Source organism: Myxocyprinus asiaticus, chromosome 7 (assembly GCF_019703515.2).
Source record: "Myxocyprinus asiaticus isolate MX2 ecotype Aquarium Trade chromosome 7, UBuf_Myxa_2, whole genome shotgun sequence".
Taxonomy (NCBI): domain Eukaryota; kingdom Metazoa; phylum Chordata; class Actinopteri; order Cypriniformes; family Catostomidae; genus Myxocyprinus; species Myxocyprinus asiaticus.
In genome coordinates, this window is record NC_059350.1 from 1,483,022 (window position 1) to 1,506,874 (window position 23,853).

The 23,853-nt window shown below is 37.1% G+C and overlaps 1 protein-coding gene across 1 annotated transcript; it reads right to left on the bottom strand.

The window, feature by feature from the left end:
• Nucleotides 1-1,294: 1,294 nt before the first annotated feature.
• Nucleotides 1,295-14,153, bottom strand: tspan34a (tetraspanin 34a). The gene is made up of 8 exons (XM_051701848.1): nucleotides 14,109-14,153; nucleotides 6,864-6,941; nucleotides 5,543-5,758; nucleotides 5,371-5,445; nucleotides 3,811-3,918; nucleotides 3,527-3,658; nucleotides 3,062-3,154; nucleotides 1,295-2,931 (listed from the first exon to the last, which is right to left on the bottom strand). The coding sequence occupies exons 2-8, from the start codon at nucleotides 6,918-6,920 to the stop codon at nucleotides 2,881-2,883; spliced, it is 732 nt and encodes a 243-aa protein (XP_051557808.1). The 5' UTR covers nucleotides 6,921-6,941; nucleotides 14,109-14,153; the 3' UTR covers nucleotides 1,295-2,880.
• Nucleotides 14,154-23,853: the final 9,700 nt, after the last annotated feature.

A 23,853-nucleotide genomic window follows, 5' to 3' on the forward strand; every position in this document is an offset into this window, starting at 1 on the left:
GTGTTTTTGGCTGACACTACTCTCCGGTGCTTTATGCTTTTTATTGCATATTGTATGGACTGTTCTATTGAGGACAACCTTTAAGTTTTTCTGCTTGGATTATTTTATGATTTTCTGGACTAATTCTGAACTGTGTTCTGTTTGGGATTACAATCTGTCCTCTCGCTCTGTGCAACTCTACAACCGGTTAAACACAATCTCTTGCTGCACTTACCCTCTGTTTGGTTGTGTAAATGGGACTGTAAGGAAGGGCTGGTTCGCACTTCTTGATTTCATGGGTTTCCTTTTAAATTATTGCCATCCACGGCAGGTACTATTCTGCTATTCAGTTGTCTCCACTATCAACATGCACTGCCCTACTCATTTTCGGACCTCTATAGGATTAATTCTTCATTGCGTTTGGCAGCTGGAATTTTGAATCGTTGTCTTGCATTGGGAGTTGCTCGACGTCCTCGATATGTGCATCATGATTCTCGCCACAAACACCACAAGGACATGCCCACTGCCACTTCTGATAGCAGCTCCATACTGACGTTGTCGTCGATCTCTCGACATTCATCCACCAGACCAAGTGCTGTGACTGGAAGAGCCAATTTTGACAATCTTCGCTCACTGAAATACATCTCATCGGACTATACTGCTGTTTCAACTACAGATCGCCTCTCGGCTAGGATCGCCTTTGTAAATGATAGGTCTCTGTCTAATAAATCTTTTATTTTAAATGACTTTTTTATGTCTTGTGCATTGGATTTTTTATTTATAATAGAGACCTGGCTGAATGATGGTGACCATGCATCCCTGGGTGAGCTGACTCCTTCTGACTGTGCTTTTTTCAGCAGTCCCAGGACTACTGGTCATGGTGGTCTGGCTACTATTTTTAAGAACTGTTTTAAATGCAGACTGTTGCCTGTTATTGTGTATACAAGCTTTGAGGTGCAACGTTTAATGACTGATCTTGCCGGACCTGTCCTCTGCTCTAATTTATAGACCTCCAACATTTAATAAGGAATTTATAAAATAATTATCTGAGCTCTTGTCCTATTTGTCGTCTCATAGTGACAGAGTGTTAATTTTAGATGATCCTTCTGTGTTTACTGGAATCTTTTAATTTTGTTCAATCAGTCTCGGGTCCTACACACCAGAAGAGTCATACATTAGATCTTGTTCTGACCCTTGGCTTTGCTATTATAATGTCCCCCACAGAGGGAAATGACATCACATGATGCTGGTCACATGGTTTTGGGATACACCTTTTTTTTTTAGTTGTGGGGGGTGTTTGTTTAGTAACATAGTTGACAGAACTTTTGTGGACATGAGTAAAATAAGATATTTTCTTTATTAAAATGTCAAACTCAATCTAAAATATACTATTTTTCTGAAGTGTTTAGAATTTAAAAAGAAATAAAATATAGATAATGTTGACTTTAACACTTATTCATTATTTTGGACTGAAGACCCACTCACTTAAAAAACTGTCAATTAAGAAACATCATGGCAATTTCAAGCAAAATGAAACATGGGGTGCACAAAATATTTGTGTGATATTATAACATGCTTTTCCTTAATGGAAAAATGGGATATTTCTGAAGAAAATGGTTAGAAAAATATATAATTATCATCAATGGACATTTAATGTACCCTAAAGTATAGAATGAGCCCCGTGATGATCATGAATAGCAAACAATCTTATAAATATTTAAATTGTTAAAAGGAGGTTTAAAATACACTCCTTTATATTTTTATTTCTTCATTTAATGTCACATCTTTCATAATGACACTGTACGTTTGAATATCTTCAACGAAAATGAACGATAGTGTCATTTATACAGCGATATGCACTTGAATCCACGAGCTCTTATCGTGTCGCAAGTATTTGAGTCATAAGTGTCCCAATGTTCACCAGTGCCCGAATTTGTGTTCACGATATACTGATTCAAAACATGGGGAGGTAGGGAGCTGATTGAGACACACCTATAGACCTTATTCACAGCAGCGGCATCTTTGATGCTGTGAGGGAGAGACGTACAGTCTCTTCAAGGGGTTGCACAGTGGTTTAAAGTGTTTTTGAGAAAATATATTTCCAAGAAGTTTCAGTATACAAAAACAAAGTTGTGGAAAATGAGACATGATCTTGGAGCTTTTTGATAGCTTTATACAGTGCATATCATTGAAGAGACAATAACCCTACCCTAACCATCTGAAAACATCTGCCATCACCCCCAACGCCCAGTGAAATGTTTTTCTTCCGACTGATATCTACACTGTTGCCGTTTTCCACCTCGGTATGCTTGCATGCTGTTTTAATGTGTTATTTATTTAGGTCTGGATTTTTAGACATAAACATGTCTTCTTAGGTACATTAATACATGGGTATAGATGAGTTTCATGTTCAGTATCTTGGTGTGTTAATTCCAGGTGCAGTCCGTCAGTTGAAGGCATGGTCTCAGTGATTATTGAGTCTGATTAAAGGTCAATAGCTCTCCACTTCTTGGGTCCGTCAATTTTAAGGACATAACTGACCAAGTTAGAAAAAGGACACTGTTATTTTACCATACCCACACATACAGATATTAAAAGGAATCAGATATATTTTTAAACAGAATGCTCATATATACACATACATTAATAAATAATCATTTGAAATCTATTCTTTCTGTGATCCCCAGAGCTGTTTCTAATTATCTTCATATCTTGCCCTGTAGTTAAGCACAAAACTTGAAAAATATTCTTAGTAAAATAATAAATCATTTTAAAAAGAACACAATGTTTTTGTGCAAATGGCTGCTGTCTTCATACTGCAGCCTATTGATTCAAACAGCATCCCGAGCACAGTAAACTTTCATGTTTCCATTAGCGTCTGCTGCTGCTTTCAGTCTTTAATCATTTTCCTACATTCTTGTAGAGGACCATAGAAACAATCATTGCTGCAATCTGTGAGGACAAAACAGTGCAAATAAATATTAAATGTATCATGTATAATATGTCATATTGATTATTCAGTATTGCTATACATGCACAAATATTGTTCTTTATATTTTAGGTGAAATTGAGAATGAAATACCTCTAAAGCGGCAATTCCAATGGCCACGCCTGCCAGCAAAATAGCATTTTCCTCAACCAGACTCACTAAAGCATTGAAACAGCCCACTGCGTTCTACAATAAAAGCAAAACCCCACACTGAGTGATGAACACTGATAAATAAACATTGTAATATCTGCAGTAGATCCCTCTCAGTAGATCTCGGTTAATCTGGCTCTATGTGTGTGTGTGTGTGTGTGTGTGTTACCTTGTATAATGTATATACATGAAAGGTCTTTGTGCACAGATTTTATCTTAGATAAGCTTTGATCATAACTAAAGTCCACATTTTAATGGATGTTTATGAATGTTAATAGCACAATTTTGGATTTGATTAAGAAACTGTTAAGCTGCATTTTTTTTTAAATAAATATAATATATTCTATGTGCTTATTTTAGAGGCAGTAAGTTTCAACATGGATTAAGGCAATCTGTTTTTTAGCCTACCGACATGTCCGCTGCATTTTCATCACAGTGTGTAATATTCCCTGTGCAGCATGTCTCTGGATATAGTGATGATGTACTAACAAACGGAGAGCCCATGAAATCAGTGTAGTTGTTATATCCACAGCATTCCAGCTAGAAGAAAACACAAGAACACATTACAAGTGCCTCTGTTCTTTGAATTATGAGTAAACTGAATGTCAGAAAGCATAGCTAGAAGAAAAAATTACAAACTGCTATTAATAATAGTATTGTGTCAGTTGATGGCCTTATTGGTGGTGCTGTACCTCATTCATAGTGCTATTCCAGACTCCAGTGAAACTGTCATCTTTTCCATAATTATCCCTGATGCTTTTAGCAACTTGCTGTCCAAGTTCCTGCAGTAATTTCTGAGCCTAGAATGGGGAGACAATAAAATTCACTCTCAGCAATGTTATTTTAAAAGGTTAAACTCTAACAGAATCATAACCTGTATATGGGTGATACGTTTATTTTTGTACTGATGGAATAAATATTGGAAATTTCATTTGCTACAGTATTGCTCATGGGTCACAACACTTCGAGGTCACAGCCTCCCAAGACTCAAATTATTATTGTTATTATTATTTATTTTATTTTCATTTCTAGATAACAGTTTATACAGTATTTGCTTGTGAATATAATACTTTGGATATGAGTGAATGAGGTGAGGCTCATTTTTTTTGTGGATCTATTATTTTCAATTTCTGAGTTCAATGTTATTTTGATATTTATTTATTTTTTATGTATAATGGTGTAAGCATCTGAGAAAAATTCTTGAACTATAACATTCTTGAAAGTAGAAATGTTGACATACGTATTTTGAAATTTTATAGGGAGATTATAAAAATACAAATGTATTAATATTTGAAAAACATGTGTCCACCAAATCAAACTCATGAGGTGAAACCAACATGCTGGTAGCCATTCTGTTGCCATGTGACCAAAAAACAAACAAATAAACAAACACACTTATTTATTTATTTATTTATTTATAAATAGTTTTTTATGAAAAGGCACATTTTGACATCAGCTGAAATGAACTAACCCTAAAAAACTTACTGATATTTGTGATTCAAATATATATATATATATTTACCTTAAATTAACCTTTTTTTAATTAATGATTAAGTTGTGCACACTTAAGTGTATTCAAGGGGCTAAGAAAGTGTTTTAATACATTTTACTTTATGGTCACTTAACATTTTTTAAAACATTAAGTACATTTTACTTTTATTTATTTATTTTTGTGGAGAAAGTGCAATAAAGTTTATATATATATATACAGTATATATATATATATATATATGTATAAATATACACAACCTTATTTGTCAACAACCCATGTACTTTTTTTTGTTTACTTGGTATTGGTTTTTTATTACTAGGGAAGTATTCTATGATTTTCATTTTATTTTTAGATTTGTTTTTATTAAATTTTTATGTATAAGTGAAATTAAAGTTATAACAGGGTACCTGTGGTCACTGAAAACCTGAAAATGTCACGGTAAAATTATAAAATCTTTAAAGGTCAAGAAAACTGATGGAAATATTTGCTGTGACTATAAGTTTGTAGTTATGCTCAGCTCTAAAATCGGCCTACTTCATAGTCTAGAGATTCTCATTGTGAGTTTTCTAGTTTTGCTAGGCTCTAAAATATTTATTCGACTAGAAACTGTGAGTGCAATCTCTGTATACAATGATTTTTTACATTTTTTTAATCCTTATCCATTATCACAAGCAACACTAAAAGTCATAAAAATTCACTGGCAACCCTGTTATTAGTTTCTATTAACTTTTGTTTTGGTGCAGTGCAATAGTTAACTCACCACTGGCTGAAAGACGAAGAGTACTACAGCTGCTGCCACCTCGACGATGAAAATGATGAGCACGATGATGAAGAACTGGGAACAAAGTTGACAAATTGACCCTTAATGTCTCTGTCTATGACTTCACTTTAAAACTGAAATGTAACAATCTGATGGAAAAGGTGAAACTCACAGAGAGGAGCATACACCTGCTCTCCTGAATCGCTCCACAACATCCCAGGAAACCCACGAGAGCCAGGAACGTGCCCACTCCGATCAACACGTAGCCGATGTTGGCCAGCTGTGCCAGCTCAGGAGGCGCATCTTCAATATTCTCTAAAAATCCCAGAAGGGACAATCGGTCGACACTCACCCAGATTCCTACTGCCAATATCGCAGCACCTGCCAACTGCAATGAGGAAGAAATTCGATTTCAGACTCTGGCTTTCACAAAACACGGCTGGTCTGATTGAAGTTTCTTTGAATATTTACCATATCTGATAAGAGTTATCTTAATGCAGATTGGAGTAATGAAATATCAGATCTTTGTAAGCTTATGTGTCAAATGACTGCATTAGAATTTACAGTGTGTTTACGTCATCATAACTGCCATAATTAAAAGATTCTGACTTGTTAAAGCCATACACGTGTTTGTAGAACTCATAATTACAAGTTCTAAACTCGAATTAAACATCATGACATCAGAACCAAAACAAACCAAAGCCTCAAGAGTTAAAGGTAGTTTAATCCCAACCTACTGTATATTTCTGTTTGATATGCCTTATCAAATATAGTCATATAGCTGGTGTTACCTGGAGTGCTTTTTAACATCCATTTGGTGTTATTTGAAAATGTCATTTCGCCACATTTACATTTATGCATTTAACAGATGCTTTTATCCAAAGTGACTTACAGTGCACTTATTACAGGGACAATCCCCCTGGAGCAACCTGGAGTTAAGTGCCTTGCTCAAGGACACAATGGTGATGGCTGTGGTGATTGAACCAGCAACCTTCTGATGATCACCTATGTGCTTTAGCCCACTACACCACCACCACGCCATATTTATGCCTCTCATATACACTAAAATGGTGTTTTTCTCCACTGAAAATGGAGCATTTTTGAAAATCGTCTCCATTACCCTATATTTTGGAAAACTATGATGTTAGGGAATTGTAATGAAGTTTAAACGTGTGCACATTGCTTAAATGCATAAAAAGCTCGAAACAGAATCTCGAAATTGTCATCTCGTAATTACAGTAATTCTTACAGGACGTGAACACAGAATTATACTACGAGGTAAGAGCCATTGATTTTAGGCCTAGATTTTTCTTATGCCCCCCAGAGACATCCCCCTCCCAGTCCGATGAAGACACAACCACTTGCCCACTCTAAAGATCACATCTTGGTACTGGCCCTGGATCTGATGCTTTTTTTTATTGTCAGAGAGAGTCATACAAATTTGAAAACCTGCAAAAGTCAGTCCTTCAAAAAGCACAAATGGTTTTACTTACAAAGATGACACCGTTGAAGATGAACATCATAGTTTTGAGAAAACCTTTGCAGCACATTTTGGCCGATTTCCCTTATTTCTGAAAAGAGAAACAAAAAGCATTTTGTTAAAAGGAACATTTAAGCTCATTTGAAAGCATTTTTGGCACAATGTTGATTACCACAGGAAAAAACTCTTCTCTCCTTTTCTTTAACCCTAATTTTTGACCAAAATACATTTTTTAAATAGAATAAAAATGATTTCCTTTATCTGAGCAGTACAAGACATGGTGACTTTTCCTCCATTTGCCATCTGAACATAAAAAATTTGTTTAGTCTAAGTGGTCGTAAAAAATAAAACGACACCTTTGGTATTCGCGGTCGAAATTGACCGACCATTCTACAGCCTCTTTTGGCCATTATTGGCATTCCAAGTTGTCTGTTGTTTTCCAGAAATCTGACACACTCACTCACACTCACTCACACACACACACACACACACACACACACACACACACACACACACACACACACACATCACACACACATACACACACATGTTGGTTTTGCTACATAAGACATAATGATTTTTATACTGTACAAACTATAGATTCTATCCCCTAACCCTACCCCTAAACCTAACCCTCACAGAAACCTTTTTGCTTTTTACATTTTCAAAAAAAAAAAAAAAAAAAAAAACATAATTTAATATGCCATTTCCCTTGTGAGGACCACCCAAAAGGTCCTCACAACCAGAAATGTCCTCACAGAACAGGTTGATTCTCAATACTTGATCCTCACAAGTATAGCAAAACCTGTACACACTCTCTCTCTCTCTCTCTCTCTCTCTCTCTCTCTCTCTCACACACACACACACTCTCACACACACACACACATACACACTCTCACACACACACTCTCTCTCTCACACACACACACACACACACACACGTTTGCAAAATAAATTGTTACTATAGAAAGTTTGAAATTTCAAAATGTTTACTCTGATTCTTCTGTTTTTTACTCTAATTGAATTTTCAGAATTTTGCAGTTCACTTGTTTCTTGATGTTCATTTTCTTGACATTATTATACATTTAATGCCTTTAGTTGTTAAATTTCTCTGTTTGAAATAAATTATTGCTAGAGAAATGCTTATTCTGTGTCTTCTCTTTGTAACACCATGGTCAGATTTGATTGCAAGCATAATGACATTAACTGCAAAAACTGACACTCCAAATAGATTTTAAAATGCTAAACGTTGACAAATATATTGTGCATATATTATGATAAAATATAAAATTAGGTTACAACAAGTCATCAGACTACACAGTATGTGTCTACAGTCATCTACTGGCTGTTACTGGCATGACATGATTTTCAAGTCATGTTATTTATATTTTATTCACCAGATAGCAGCAATTTATGCCTCCAGTATATATCACATTTGCTTCATGGTTCAACTTATAGAAGTGTAGGTTCTGTTAATTTTTTTTATTTGCTTATTTGTATATGCAAATCAATGGTAAAATGTAGAAATTTACATGTAAATAAGATCAAATAGCATAAAATAAAAAAAGAAATGCATAACTTTATTGTTCTTATTTCAGGGAAGAATTTTTTTTTTTTTTTTTTATCATTTTCATCGTTAAAAAAAAAAGGGTTACACATCTAAACCTTCTGGTCAAAACTGACCGCGAATACCAAAAGAAGGTGCCATTTTTTAATACCAAAGGAGGGTTAAAAAAAGAGACTCTTACAATGGAAGTCAATGGAGCCAAATACTCACTGTTTCAAAAGTATAGACACAAGAAATAAACAATATGTGTGTTAACATGATTTTAGAGTGATAAAATTACTTACTAACTGCATCTGTGGAAAGTTATAGACAATTTTACAACTTTGTTGTCATGACGACATAATGCCTAAAACGACCGTAAAAACAACTATACTGTTCAAATAATACACAGGTTTTAACAGAATAATTAATGCAAGTGCTTTTATAAAATTATAAGCTTTACATTTCTGACTTTAAACCCTCAGAAAAATGGCACCTTTCACTTCCATTGTAAGTGTCTCACTGTAACCTCGATTTTTATTTGTATTTTTTTAAAGAAGGGACGCATCAAAATATTTTGTGGGTGGTAATCAACATTATGCCACAAATGCTGTCGATTGAACTTAACTTGTATTGAACCCGGAACATTCCTTTAAAAAGGTGTAAGAATGAATGGGGGGACTTGATATATTATAATTTAATTACAAATTATTACAGTTTTTCTCAATTGCTTAAACACTATAACCAGGCTTTTGAACTAAAATTTCAAAACTATAACACCATTTATCACAAAGCACACCCATTTGTTGAACTGTCACTGCAAAACTCTACACACAAATCCCTTCATTTCTCATTGCCTACACCATGTGGTCATTTAGAAAGCACTAGCATTCAATATTGTTCACTCAAGTCAGCACAACTTGAGCTCAGTTAGCACACAATTACCCAGGTGGAAATTGATCACACACCAATCAGTCAAAATTGATCACACACCAATCAGAACCTTCAACAGATAGATAAAAGGGCCCGAGTCAGTTCATTCAGTTTTGGAACAATGGATCCAGAGAGATGTGAAGGAAGAGGTCGAGGACACCAGAGAGGAGGAGGAGGAGGAGAAGGAGAAGGAGAAGAAGAAGAAGGAGAAGGAGGAGAAGGAGAAGGAGAAGGAGAAGAAGGAGAAGGAGAAGGAGGAGAAGGAGAAGAAGAAGAAGGAGAAGAAGGAGAAGGAGAAGAAGGAGAAGGAGAAGGAGGAGAAGGAGAAGGAGAAGGAGAAGGAGAAGGAGGAGGAGGAGAAGGAGAAGGAGAAGGAGAAGGAGGAGAAGGAGAAGGAGAAGGAGAAGAAGGAGAAGGAGAAGAAGGAGAAGGAGAAGGAGAAGGAGGAGAAGGAGAAGGAGAAGGAGAAGAAGGAGAAGAGGAGGAAGGTGAAAGGCAAAGGGAAGGGCAAGAGGAAGGGCAAGGAGACAAGCAGTCTCAGATGAAATTTGTGCCACTCTAGTTGACCATGTCCTTGTCCATGGTATGACAATGAGGGAGGCTGGGCAACGAGTACAGCCAAACTTGAGTCGCTTCACCATCGCCTCAATCATAAGAAAACGGGTAGGTGTCAGATGAGCAAGAGAGGGAGCTGGTAAATTTGGTCATTGCCAACAATGTAATCTGCCTGCGAGAGATTCAAAGGAGAGTGATTGAAAACAATCACCAATTTCGAGGGATAAATGCCATCAGCCTCTCCACAATTGATTGCATCCTCTGAAAGCACCGTTTCTGGATGAAACGGGCCTACCGCATCCCTTTCGAATGAAACTCTGACAGAGTTATATGGAATATGTTCAAGTATGAGTTTTTATATTGTATGAAGTATTGTGTACCGTCACAGTATAGCAGTACAGCAGTTTATACTGTAGCACAAAGTACATATGGTGGTCTGCCATTTGTGCCCTCTTGAACTGTTTCAGGGTAGTCATTTACTCTACTGTGTTTCTTGTGTTTTGCAGAGGATCTTTGAGATTGAAGGCCGGCCTGTTCCCCATGAGATTATCTTTTGTTGATGAGGCTGGATTTAACTTGACCAAAAGAAGGGGGAGGAACATAAGTGGCCATCGGGCTATTGTGAATGTCCCTGGCCAGCGAGGAGAGAACGTCACGATGTGCACAGCCATCAGCCAACGAGGGGTACTCCACCACCATGCCATTCTTGGACCCTATAACACTATGCTCCTCGGTTTCCTTGATTGTCTAAGAGCGTGTGTTCCAGCTTGACCAGAGGGAGCCAGCACAACCAGAGCAGCCTCACTACGTTGTTGTTTGGGATAACGTCAGCTTCCATTGCGCTGTTCTGGTTTGTGACTGGTTTACCAATAACCCGAGGTTTTCCAGCATCTTTCTGCCTGCATACTCTCCCTTTCTAAACCCGATAGAGGACTTTTTTTCGGCATGGCGGTGGAAAGTGTATGACAGAGAACCTCACATCCATGTTCACCTCCTCCAGGTCATGGAAGAAGCTTGCCTAGACATTTCGGTTGATGCGTGCCAGGGGTGGATCAGGCATGCAAGAGGGTTTTACCCCCGCTGCCTGGCTAGGGTAAATGCAGCCTGTGATGTTGACTAGATTCTCTGGCCTGTCCCAGACTAGAGATGGGATGCTGGGGCAGAATAATTTGTTGTTTGGTGTATTGTACTGTACAGTACATTAAGGAATAAAAAAAGTGCAAATGTATACGTTTATGTCTTGTTCATCATGTGAAAAGGTTGAGGGGGAGAACCACAAGAAACATAACTTATTACCAGTTTTTGTAGTATTGTTTTGAATTTCTCACCAGTCTATAACACTGTAGTGTGTGTTTTTGAGGGCTTGTGTGTCAAACTTTGAGGGCAAAGTTTGGTTTTTCAGCAAGATTGAATGGTTTTGAGTGGAGAGCTTCATTTTGACCTGAAAATGGGAAGTTTGGGGAATTAGGTGAGAAGTTATGGATTTGTTTAGAGTTTCGAGAAAAGGAGGCATAATTTCAAGAAATGTTTAAGCAATCGAAGAAAAACTGTCTTGTTCGTACTGCCTTGAATTCATTCTGGTATAAATTAATGTCATAAAACAAATTTATTTTGTGGTGAAACGTGACCTGTACATCTTTTTGTAGAGATTTACCCATAAAATCAATTGCAAATGGTCTGTCTTGATAAAATGTTTGAGTCCCAGTGACGTTTTGCATCATTTGTACTGAGATGGGTCATTGCAGTTGCCTTGAATGAGTTTCATTACGTACTTTTATACAGCAAAGTGATCAAGTATGCCATGTGCAGTACATGATGACGTACAGAGGCTAATTATAACTATCAACAGCTGTAAACACACCATCCATATTCCATCAGAAAGTGTGGTGGATAATCTTATCGCTTTAGGAGACTTTGCCACTTCTTAGTAGATTAGGGTGAAGCTGAACTTATAGCACACTTCTTAAAGAGAATTTTAAAATGCACTAAATAAAACCCAATACTCTGTTTCTTTTTTTCTGTACTATTAGCTCTTATGTTGACAATTGTTTTTCTCCTATGTGGTCTTTTATTTACTGGATACATAATGTTTTTATGTGCCTGATCTTTCTTTAATAACTGCTGTATGTTTGCATTTATGCTGTTATCGACATCAGTCTAAGACCGTAAGACCCAACTGAGCGGTTTCCTAATTGGCTGTATGAGATCATCACTGCTGGGCTATAAGGAAGTTTTCTAATAATATTCTTTGGCAACTTTCATCTGGGTTTGTCTTATCTAGTAAGACAGTGCTTGATACTGGGAAGAAGAAATAAAAAAAAAACTGACTTCTGAACTTCTAATAATCTGTAACTAAAGATAAATGGCCACCTGCTCTACTTCCCAGTATGTTTCTGTAAGTGCTCTGGTGTGTCTAATTACATGAGCAAATATTACTGACGGTCTATTTATCTGGTTCTGGAAAATGTTTGACTAATGAATGTCTGGATGTGATGATTTCTCTGAATGTAGTGCATTCAACACACTTATCCTAGAGGAGATCGTTTAGGAAAATTATTCTGTTGGTGTGCACTAGGATTGGTCAATAGTGGGACCAGTGAATCATAGACTAATTTGCCTCCAAGAGAGCTAAATCTGACATTTCCTCCCTAGTTTATGGACATTCTCAAATGTAAAGATGATTAATAAATATCTTTAGTGTAAAAGTATTATAAGTTTATATAAGTAAAGATTTACACTTTTCAGTTATGGCTAAGGTTAGTGTTATACTAAAGTAATTATAAATTGTATAAAATCAGTAGAAATCTGTGCTATGTCCTCTATAGGAGGGAAACAAAGTTACTGAAAGTGGTTTCCTTACAAGACCAATTGATGAGTTTCAATCAAACCTCTTTCAGCTTTGGAAACACTTTACAACATGGTTCTGTTTGTTACCATTAGTAAATCCATTGGTTATCATGAACTAACAATGAACTATTATATATATATATATTTATACAGGGTTGGGGAGTAAAGGAATACATGTAACGGGATTACATATTTAAAATACATAATATAAGTAACTGTATTCCACTACAGTTACAATTTAAATAATTGGTAATTAGAATACAGTTACATTCAAAAAGTATTTTGATTACTGAAGAGATTACTTTGCATTTTGTTGTCATTTGTTTCATTTAATATTTAGTCCTTTCAGATGGAAAACATTTCTACATATAAATGATGTGATCCAAAGTGCATTTGAACAGCGATGAAACACTTTTTTATGATGTGTTACATTCATACGAGCAGACAGAGAAGTACGTTTGAAGTAAGTTTGGAGCAGAAGAAATAGAAATAAACCTTGTGTAAATTGTCAGCTTTACGCTAAGCTAAAATGCTATTTCTAGCCATTTTACATGCACGTTACCAGACACGATCATATTTTTTTATCAAGAAAATTCACTTTAGATCATAATTTCTTTTTTTCTAGTAAGATCTTTGATATTAGGGCAAAAACTGTATTCTTGATAATAATTTTTGTATTGTTTTCCTGTAAAAATATCTAAAAATCCTTAAAACAAGATCAGTTTGATTTATCTTGTTTCAGAAACAACACTGCATAAGATATTTAGGTTTTTCAGAGAATGTATTTTTAACATGTATTTTGTCTTACTATACTGGCAAAGTTTTTATAGTCAAAACAAGTGAAAAAATCTACCAGTGCTGAAGAAGTAATCCAAAGTATTTAGATTACATTACTGACCTTGAGTAATCTAACAGAATACGTTACAAATTACATTTTACAGCATGTATTCTGTAATCTGTAGTGGAATACATTTCAAATGTAACACTCCCAACCCTGAGGGTGTATATATATATATATATATATATATATATATAATATTATTATTTACAGCATGTATTTATCTTGGTTAATGTTAATTTATAAAAATATAGTTATACATTGTTTGTTCATGTCAGTTCATATTTACTAATATTAATGTACATTAATATATTAATAAAAAAAGTATGTAGAAATTAACTTTAAACTAGATTAATAAATGCTGTAAAAGTATGAGGCTATTAATTGTTAGTTTGTGTTAACTAATGTAGTTAACTAATGGTAACTAAATACAACCTTATTGTACAATTTTACCAAAACTTTCCACTAAAAGAACATTTAGTAAAAATTTCCAAATATCCATCAAATGATTAATGGTTACATGAACACAAACGTCTTACCTGTGCACAGATGAATGATGCTCTCAGGTGTGTAGAACTGTATCTGCAGCAACGGACAACTCCACATTCAAATATGTGCTGGGGGCGGAGCTTAATCATAAACACGGGTCAGTTTTTCCAGAAACACTTCCTTATGGACAAAGTTCAACTTTTATGGCAAAAGGGATTTCATCATAAATCAGCTGATCATACAGTCATTGATAGTTTGCGTTTTATATACACTCTACAGTAAATAGAAAATATAAAAAACATTTTATAAATACACACACACACACACACACACACACACACACACACACACACACACACACATATATTTATATATATATATATATACACACGATGAGCCAAAACATTATGACCACTCACAGGTGATGCATATAATGTTGATCATCATTTAACAAACCACAAACCGGTGACAGGGTGTTGGGCGCCCAAGGCTCATCGATGCGTGAGGGCAACAAATGCTATCCAGTCTGGTCCGAACTGACAGAAGGTCTAATGTGGCACAAGTCACAGAAAATTAATTACGGGAGGAATGTGTCACAACACACAGCGCATCGCACCCTGCTGTGTATGGGGGTGCATAGCTGCAGACCGGTCAGAGTGCCCATGATGACCCCTGTCCACCGTCGAAAGCGCCTACAATGGTCTCGCGACCGTTGGAACTGCACCTTGGAGCAATGAAAGAAGGTCAACTTCCCATTGAGTCCCATTTACTTTTACATCATGTGGACGGCCGTGTACATGTGTGCCGTTTACCTGGGGAAGTGATGGCATCAGAATATACTGTGGGAAGACGACAAGCCGATGGAGGGAGTGTGATGCTCTGGGCAATGTTCTGCTGGGAAATCCTGGGTCCGGCTATTCATGTGGATGTCAGTTTGACATGTGCCACCTACCTAAACATCATTGCAGACCAGGTACACCCCTTCATGGCAATAATATTCCCTGATGGCAGTGGCCTTCAAAGGTATTTCCCTGTCCTTCAAATTCCCCAGATCTCAGTCCGATTGAGCATCTGTGGGATGTGCTGGACCAACAAGTCCAATCCAAGGCGGCTCCACCTCACAACTTACAGGACTTGAAGGATCTGCTGCTAATGTCTTGGCACCAGATACCACAGGACACCTTCAGGGGTCTTGTAGAGTCCATGCATCGGTGGGTCAGTGCTGTTTTGGTGGCACACGGAGGATCAACATCATATTAGGCAGATGTTTATAATGTTTTGGCTCATCAGTGTGTGTGTATATATATATATATATATATATATATATATATATATATATATATATATATATATAACACACAGTTGTGCTCAAAAGTTTGCATACCCTTGAAGAATTGGTAATATATGTACCATTTTTAAAGAAAACATGAGTGAGCAGGCAAAACACATTTCTTTTATTTCTTATGGGATTCATATTCAACTGTAGGTTATAACAGAATGGCACAATCATAAAACAAAACATGGCAACAAAGAAAAACATGAAATGACCCCTGTTCAAAAGTCTGCATACCCTTAGTTCTTAATACTGTGTATTGCCCCCTTTAGCATCAATGACAGCGTGCAGTCTTTTGTAATAGTTGTCTATGAGGCCCCAAATTCTTGCAGGTGGTATAGCTGCCCATTCGTCTTGGCAAAATGCCTCCAGGTCATGCAAAGTCTTTGGTCGTCTTGCATGAACCGCACGTTTGAGATCTCCCCAGAGTGGCTCGATGATATTAAGGTCAGGAGACTGTGATGGCCACTCCAGAACCTTCACCTTTTTCTGCTGTAACCACTGGATGGTCAACTTGGCCTTGTGCTTAGTGTCATTGTAGTGCTGGAAAGTCCAAGAGCGTCCCATGCGCAGCTTTCGTGCGGAAGAATGCAAATTGTCTGCCAGTATTTTCTGATAACATGCTGCATTCATCTTGCCATCAGTTTTCACAAGATTCCCTGTGCCTTTAGAGCTCACACACCCCCAAAACATCAGTGAGCCACCACCATGCTTCACAGTGGGGATGGTATTCTTTTCACTATAGGCCTTGTTGACCCCTCTCCAAACATAGCGCTAATGTTTGTGACCATAAAGCTCTATTTTGATCTCGTCACTCCAAATTACAGTGTGCCAGAAGCTGTGAGGCATGTCAAGGTGTTGTCGGGCATATTATAACTTTTTTGTGGGATTGGCACAGTAAAGGCTTCTTTCTGGCAACTCGACCATGCAGCTCATTTTTGTTCAAGTATCGTCATATTGTGCTCCTTGAAACAACCACACCGTCTTTTTCCAGAGCAGCCTGTATTTCTCCTGAGGTTACCTTTTTCTTTGTATCCTGAACAATTCTTCTGGCAGTTGTGGCTGAAATCTTTCTTGGTCTACCTGACCTTGGCTTGGTATCAAGAGATCCCCGAAAGTTCCACTTCTTAATAAGTGATTGAACAGTACTGACTGGCATTTTCAAGGCTTTGGATATCTTTTTATATCCTTTTCCATCTTTATAAAGTTCCATTACCTTGTTACGCAGGTCTTTTGACAGTTCTTTTCTGCTCCCCATGGCTCAGTATCTAGCCTGCTCAGTGCATCCACGTGAGAGCTAACAAACTCATTGACTATTTATACACAGACACTAACTGCAATTTAAAAAGCCACAGGTGTGGGAAATTAACCTTTAATTGCCATTTAAACCTGTGTGTCACCTTGTGTGTCTGTAACAAGGCCAAACATTCAAGGGTATGTAAACTTTTGATCAGGGCCATTTGGGTGATTTCTGTTATCATTATGATTTAAAAAGGAGCCAAACAACTATGTGATAATAAATGGCTTCATATGATCACTATCCTTAAATAAAAGATGCATGATCAGTCATATTTTCTAAATCAATGCCAAAATTTCACAATTTCTGCAGGGTATGCAAACTTTTGAGCACAACTGTATATATAAACACTTTGTGTTTATGTTTTCTTTCATATCCACAACAATATAATAATAAAACTCATTATCAAACTAATGTATCATAATCTTTTAGATCTCATTCATCAGATGAATTTTGTATCATCTACCACAGGCCAAAAATCCAAAACAAGATTTTTTTTTTTGTGAGTTTGTGAATTCAAAGTCAGGTCATGTATATTACTCCCCGATTTCCTTCATGCATTCTTTAACTAATGAACAACAGTGCAAACAAAGTCCACAGTCAGTTTACACAACTGTCTTAAATTGGTTTCCTTCCTCCCACACAAACGTGAGTGAATTCTTTGGCCCGTAAATCACAGGATCCCTTGAATAAATTCAAAGTTTTCTACTTCCTCAATAACACTCACTGATCTGTGCTTGGAAATAAATCAGAGAAAATTACACTATACTATAATGTACATATTTTTGAACACTTAACCCCACCCTTTACACATAAATCTAACCATTTCTCAACAATAACAAAGACGCAACAAACAGACAAAGGTAGAGTCACAATAATTTACTTTAGAAAATAACAAAAAGCACTATAAAAGTATTCCAAATGGCTGCATTTAAAGCTTACATTTAGACATGTTTCTCACACAAAGCGATAACACAGAATCGGAAGAACCGGAATACAGTGCACACATATCGGACTACTTTCCATTTTTATGGTGCTTTTTTATTTTATTTTTTAACAGCAGCTCGGGAATTTTATTATTATTATTAAAGATAATCAGACGTCTGTGGTCATGAAGTCATTTGAGAGACTGGTGTTGGCCCACCTGAAGAACATCGCTGGACCCTCTCTAGATCCCCTTCAATTTGCTTATCGAGCAAACAGGTTTGTGGATGATGCAGTCAACATGGGATTGCATCATATCCTGCAACATCTGGACAGACCAGGGACATATGCAAGGATCCTTTTTGTGGACTTCAGTTCAGCTTTCAACACCATCATCCCAGCTATACTCCAGAATAAATTACACCAACTCTCTGTTCCCATGTCTATCTGTCAGTGGATTACCAGCTTTCTGACGGACAGGCAGCAGCTTGTGAAACAGGGGAAACTCACTTCCAGCACCTGTACAATCAGCACTGGTGCCCCACAGGGATGTGTGCTCTCCCCACTACTCTTCTCCCTCTACACCAACGACTGCATCGCCAAGGACCCCTCTGTCAAACTCCTAAAGTTTGCAGACGACACCACTGTCATCTGCCTCATCCGAGACGACGATGAGTCTGCATACAGAAGGGAGGTTGAACAGCTGGCTGTCTGGTGCAGTCAAAACAACCTTGAGCTGAACACGCTCAAAACGGTGGAGATCATTGTGGACTTTAGGAGGAACACCCCAACACTGACCCCCCTCACCATTCTAAACAGCACTGTGGCAGCAGTGGAGTCATTCAGGTTCCTGGGCTCTACCATCTCACAGGATCTGAAGTGGGAGACACACATTGACTCCATTGTGAAAAAGGCCCAGCAGAGGTTGTACTTTCTTCGCCAGCTGAGGAAATTCAACCTACCACAGGTGCTGCTGATACAGTTTTACTCAGCAGTCATTGAGTCTGTCCTCTGCACTTCAATAACTGCCTGGATTGGTTCAGCTACGAAATCAGACATCAGAAGACTACAAAGGACAGTTCGGACTGCTGAGAGGATTACTGGTTGCCCCCTGCCTCCCCTTCAAGAACTATAGACTTCCAGAGTGAGGAAAAAGGCTGGTAAAATCACTCTGGACCCCACTCACCCTGCCCACTAACTTTTTGAACTGTTGCCTTCTGGCCGACGCTACAGTGCACTGAAAACCAGAACCGTCAGGCACAGGAACAGTTTTTTTCCCTCAGGCTATCCATCTCATGAACAGTTAAAACTGCCCCTTTGAGCAATAACTATGTGCAATACACAGCTTAGTCTTTTTATATGTATCCAATATACCACACCTCTTCTGCCATTACATTCCTCTGGGAAAAAACCAAACAAACATTTGCACTGTACATAACAGATAACAGATTTGTATTAGATTGCACTACGTACGTGTGTGTATGCATGTATGTGTGTGTCTCTGTGTGTGTGTACGTATGTGTATAAATATTTTTTATTTTTTAATATTATCTATGTCTTGCTGCTGTTTTTGTATTGTTTTTGTATTGATGTGCACTGGAAGTGTCACCAAGACAAATTCCTTGTATGTGTGAGAATACTTGGCAATAAAGCTCATTCTGATTCTGATTCTAAAGCACTAAATAAATGATGAAACATTTTTTAAATGCAGCCTTGGGTAAAGTATTGAAACCCTCCGAAATGAGTCGAATACAGCATCAAACTGACGTTTAAAACAGACCATGTGTGATGTTTTGGGAATGCAGGCAAAAAGTCGCTATAAATTGTGTATTGTTATGAGATTGTGTTGATTAAACGGGCATTGAGCTCATTGCTGTTGATGGTGAGAAATGGAGAACCAAGTGACCATTCAGGCAAACCTAAGGATTTTTGTTCCAACTTTGTAAGCATGTTATTCTGGTTCAGATTGCTCAATCTCCCTGCAAAAAGTATTATATCATTCCGCAAGATGGCAGCAAGTACTATGAACAATATTTTTTCCTCTATAAACTTTCATTGCTATATTCAGATCAGAAATGTAGGTGGTGCTCTAACTCAGCTGAGCACTCACACCATAGACATCCAGTGAACTTTTATCTAATTTATCGGCCTCTGAATGGACTCAATTTAGGTGTCGTTAGAAAGCTGAAAGCATCAGTTTTGGATGATCTGTAACATTCCATTATCAATAATTGATCATTTCAATGATTTGTTTGCCTTGCTTTTTTGCTGAAATGCATCAGATATATCATTGAAAGAAAAATGCCTAAAGTAAGAGTTAATATGGAGTGTGTGGCTACTTGGGGCTACAGAAGCAGGGATTGGAGCAGACCTGGGATGTTTGTCTTTGTTGTCATACAGAGATCATATTTCACTTCATGATTCTTTTGATAATCAATCAATTCACTCCAAAGCTGTGCTCCTGTCAACATGATCATGCTGGAAATCGACATGTTATTACTGAATGTTCCAGTATCCTGACGTCGACCCCATTCTGCCGAGTAACTGACAAAGCGCCAGCTTCCATCAAACATTTTTGCATCAATTAAAATGTTTACTTTTTCCTGTGGCACTACTGAAAGCGAATTGTGCGAGTGATCTCCAAGACACAACTGTGATTTTAGGGCAACAAAATACACCATAAAATCAGATTCCCGTGAACAAGAGCATTCATTTGATATATTACATGTCTATTTAAGTGCTATGTGTAAAACATTTACATTCATATTCATCCTTCTACCTTTTATCTATTCATCACCGCAAGGAGGTGCTCATTTGCGACACAGTTTAGGCTTTATTTTATGCAACTTAAATGCAAAAGTGATGGTGTTCCATGAAAAGTTCAGATTCTAAGCTTTCAAATGGTACCACATATGACTGACTTATGTATCTGCTAACTTTTACGCTAAAAGTATCGCAAGCTTCTGGCCCGCCGATCCGCAGAATTTAAGGGGCTCAACAGTCTACACTTCTGTAACCTTATCTCTGTAACACTGGTGTCATGGAGATGCAGGAGTAGATACTTTAAATCTTTTAATAACAAACGCTGGAGTGGAACAAACAATAAAGCTAAACTTCATAAAATAACCATTAAACACAACACTTCAAGGACTGACAAAGGAATGAGCAAAACTAGAGGATATTTATACAAAAAGGAACTAATGAGGGAATGGAAGACAGGTGAGGAAGATGAGGAACAGATGGCAGTGATAAGGGCAGTGCACTATGGGAAATGTAGTCCGGGGAAACATTTCAAAATAAGAGTCCTTAGGAAACCATGAGGGAGACAGACTGTGACAATCTCATTGTTTCTTTCTGTTTTTTTTGTTGTTGTTGTTGTTGTTTTTACATTTAAACCACTAAAATGTAGTGAAGGACAGAACACAAATCTATAAAACAATCCAGAGGAAAACATTTTCTGAGTTCAAGATTTTCAGGACAAAGAATAGTGTTTTATTACCCATTTATTTAGTCTGTCTATTTTTAGAGATTTCAAAATCTTCCACTGAAGTAATCCATCTTCCACTGTAATTTTAAATAGTGTTTTCCAGGTAAAAACAGCTCCTTAATGCAACAATTGCACATGTTCCCATTTATATCCATCCTCAGTGTGTATTTACCGTATTAAAGCTACAAGAACAATAGACCGCTTCAGGTCTGGATGTTCTTACTGATTCATCCATGACATAAATATCAATGTATATTTTAGTCAATAGTTGAGTTAAGAGTAGGAAGTACTGGCGATACCAATACCAAAGACTTGAAAAATATCCATGAGAATAAATAGGTGGCCATTTAGTGTATACTGTCTCAGTATGTCTAGTTCTTTATAAGACTGTGGTTTGTGGTTTAAACAGAAGTGAGTGCGTGCCTTTATGGAAATTCACAGCATATATAGCCTAAATCTGTGCTTTATAAGATGCTAATATCTATCAACTGTATATATGTCTTTATATTTACAGTTACTGTACTTTACCCAAGTCGTATGTTTAAAAGTAATACTTTTTGACTTTCCTCACTGATCATCCAAGCCCTTCTCTTGCTGCAATCTATGGGGAAACATGTAGTCAGAAAGAGGAAGATAAATCATGTTGGTTTAACACAATGAGGTTTAAGACCTCCACTGGCGACTGATCTCATTATTTGTCATTTGGTCGCTGTCTTTACGGATTGTTGGAGCACGGTAAGACTTTATTATCTCTCTATTATTTGAGTGTTTTCAAATGGATTGTTAATTGTGCATGTTGGTAATATCATACAATAATTTTAAATGTTTTTTGAAAACAACGTGTAGAGGAATGGGGGGTAAAATGAGCCTTCATGAGTCTTCAGATTTAGACATTAAGAGATGAGACAGAGGTAAACTAATGCGCAACTGTGTTTCAGAATGTACCAGTGGGAATTGTATCTCCCGGTGCTGAAAATTCAGAGCCACTGACAGTAAGGATGGCCCTAGTGAAGGCGAGGTCACTATCAAATAAATATTTTATTTTAAATGACTTTTTCATTTTGCACTCATTAGATTTTTTATTTGAAACATGGCTGATGTTTCGTCTCTCGGTGAGTAGAAATACACCCAACATCTTTCTTTCTTCTTCTGGAAATCCCATTTATTTCTGTGTATCGGTTCTTTCAAACTGCTCGTTTCAATGAACCAGATCCAAAAACCCATTTAGATGGTTCCTTACATTATTGTGGGTGTAGGGAATTGTTAACTCGGCTCATTTCAAGTCAGACACGTCCGCAAGAGATTGTTCTCAATTCAACGATCAGTGAGTTGTTGACCACTCAGAGAGAATCAAACTGAGTCAGTCTTGTTTTGTGAACCGGATCAATTGATTACTTCAAAAAATACACCCCAAGATAACAAGTTCATGTCAGAAAAAAAAAAGATTGAAATGACCATGTTTTTAATCATTTATTTTATTTATTCTCCAATTACTCAATTTTTGAAAATCTTATTAAAATACTGATGTACAGTATGTGACTTTTAGAAAAGAGACACATTTTTACTATTTTGTCTTGAAAGACTGATTATATCTGGTTGGATTTCTTTCTCTTTATTCTCTTTCTCCCAGACCCTAACAAAGAATATATGATTGACAGGACTACCATGATAACATTTCACTTGGAAAAACTTGACATCTGAAATTGTGACAATGTATTTTCTTTTTATTAAATTGACTAATAATTAGTGACGGAGTGGTGGTGGCATAGTGGACTAAAGCACTGAACTGGTAATCAGTTGAACTGGTTCAATCCCCACAGCCATCACCACTGTGTCCTTGAGCAAGGCACTTAACTCCAGGTTGCTCCAGGGGGATTGTCCCTGTAATAAGGGCACTGTAAGTCACTTTGGATAAAAGCGTCTGCCAAATGCATAAATGTAAATGTAATTAATAAAAATACTTTTTGTGGCTTTTTGTTCTTTTAAGTAATGTAATCTAATAGGTATTGTAGTAAGTAGGCCTAATGTAGCGCTTAATTGCAGTTCAGTGTGTAGAAGATGCAAATGCTCAACATTATACAATATAACAAATAAGCCTCTTTTAAGATTTAATAGCTATTGTAGGTATTTGCTATGCAATACTTGAGTAGTATCAGCCTCAAACACTTCACAGACCATCTTTAATGCGTATCGCACACAGAAACGGCTTGATTTCTTATCAGAGACTCTGAATACTCATTCAAGCCTGTTCTCACTCTCGTCCTTTGGATAGCTGTACAGACACAACTAAGGTACCTGTAAGTGCAACAACTTTGTTGAAGCACAAAAACACTTTGAACCTGTACCGTAACAGAGGTCAAATTGATTGTACTGAACACTGTTTGACCAGTAGGAAACAGTGCATCTCTTCTAAATCTCTGAGTGTTGAATCAATTCACTCCAAAGCTGTGCTCCTGTCAACATGATCAGGCTGGAAATCGACATGTTATTACCGAATGTTCCGGTATCCTGACATCGACCACATTCTGCCGAGTAACTGACAAAGCGCCAGCTTCCATCACATATTTTTGCATCAATTAAAATGTTTCACTGAAAGCGAATTGTGCAAGTGACCTCCAAGACACAAGTTCTGATCTCAAAAAGCACCAGGAAGAGTAGGATTTGGAGGTTGCATTTCACTCAAAAATGTACATTTTACTCCAATGACTGTTCGGTTTATATATGCATAAAAAAAATATGCATTGCTGATAACTA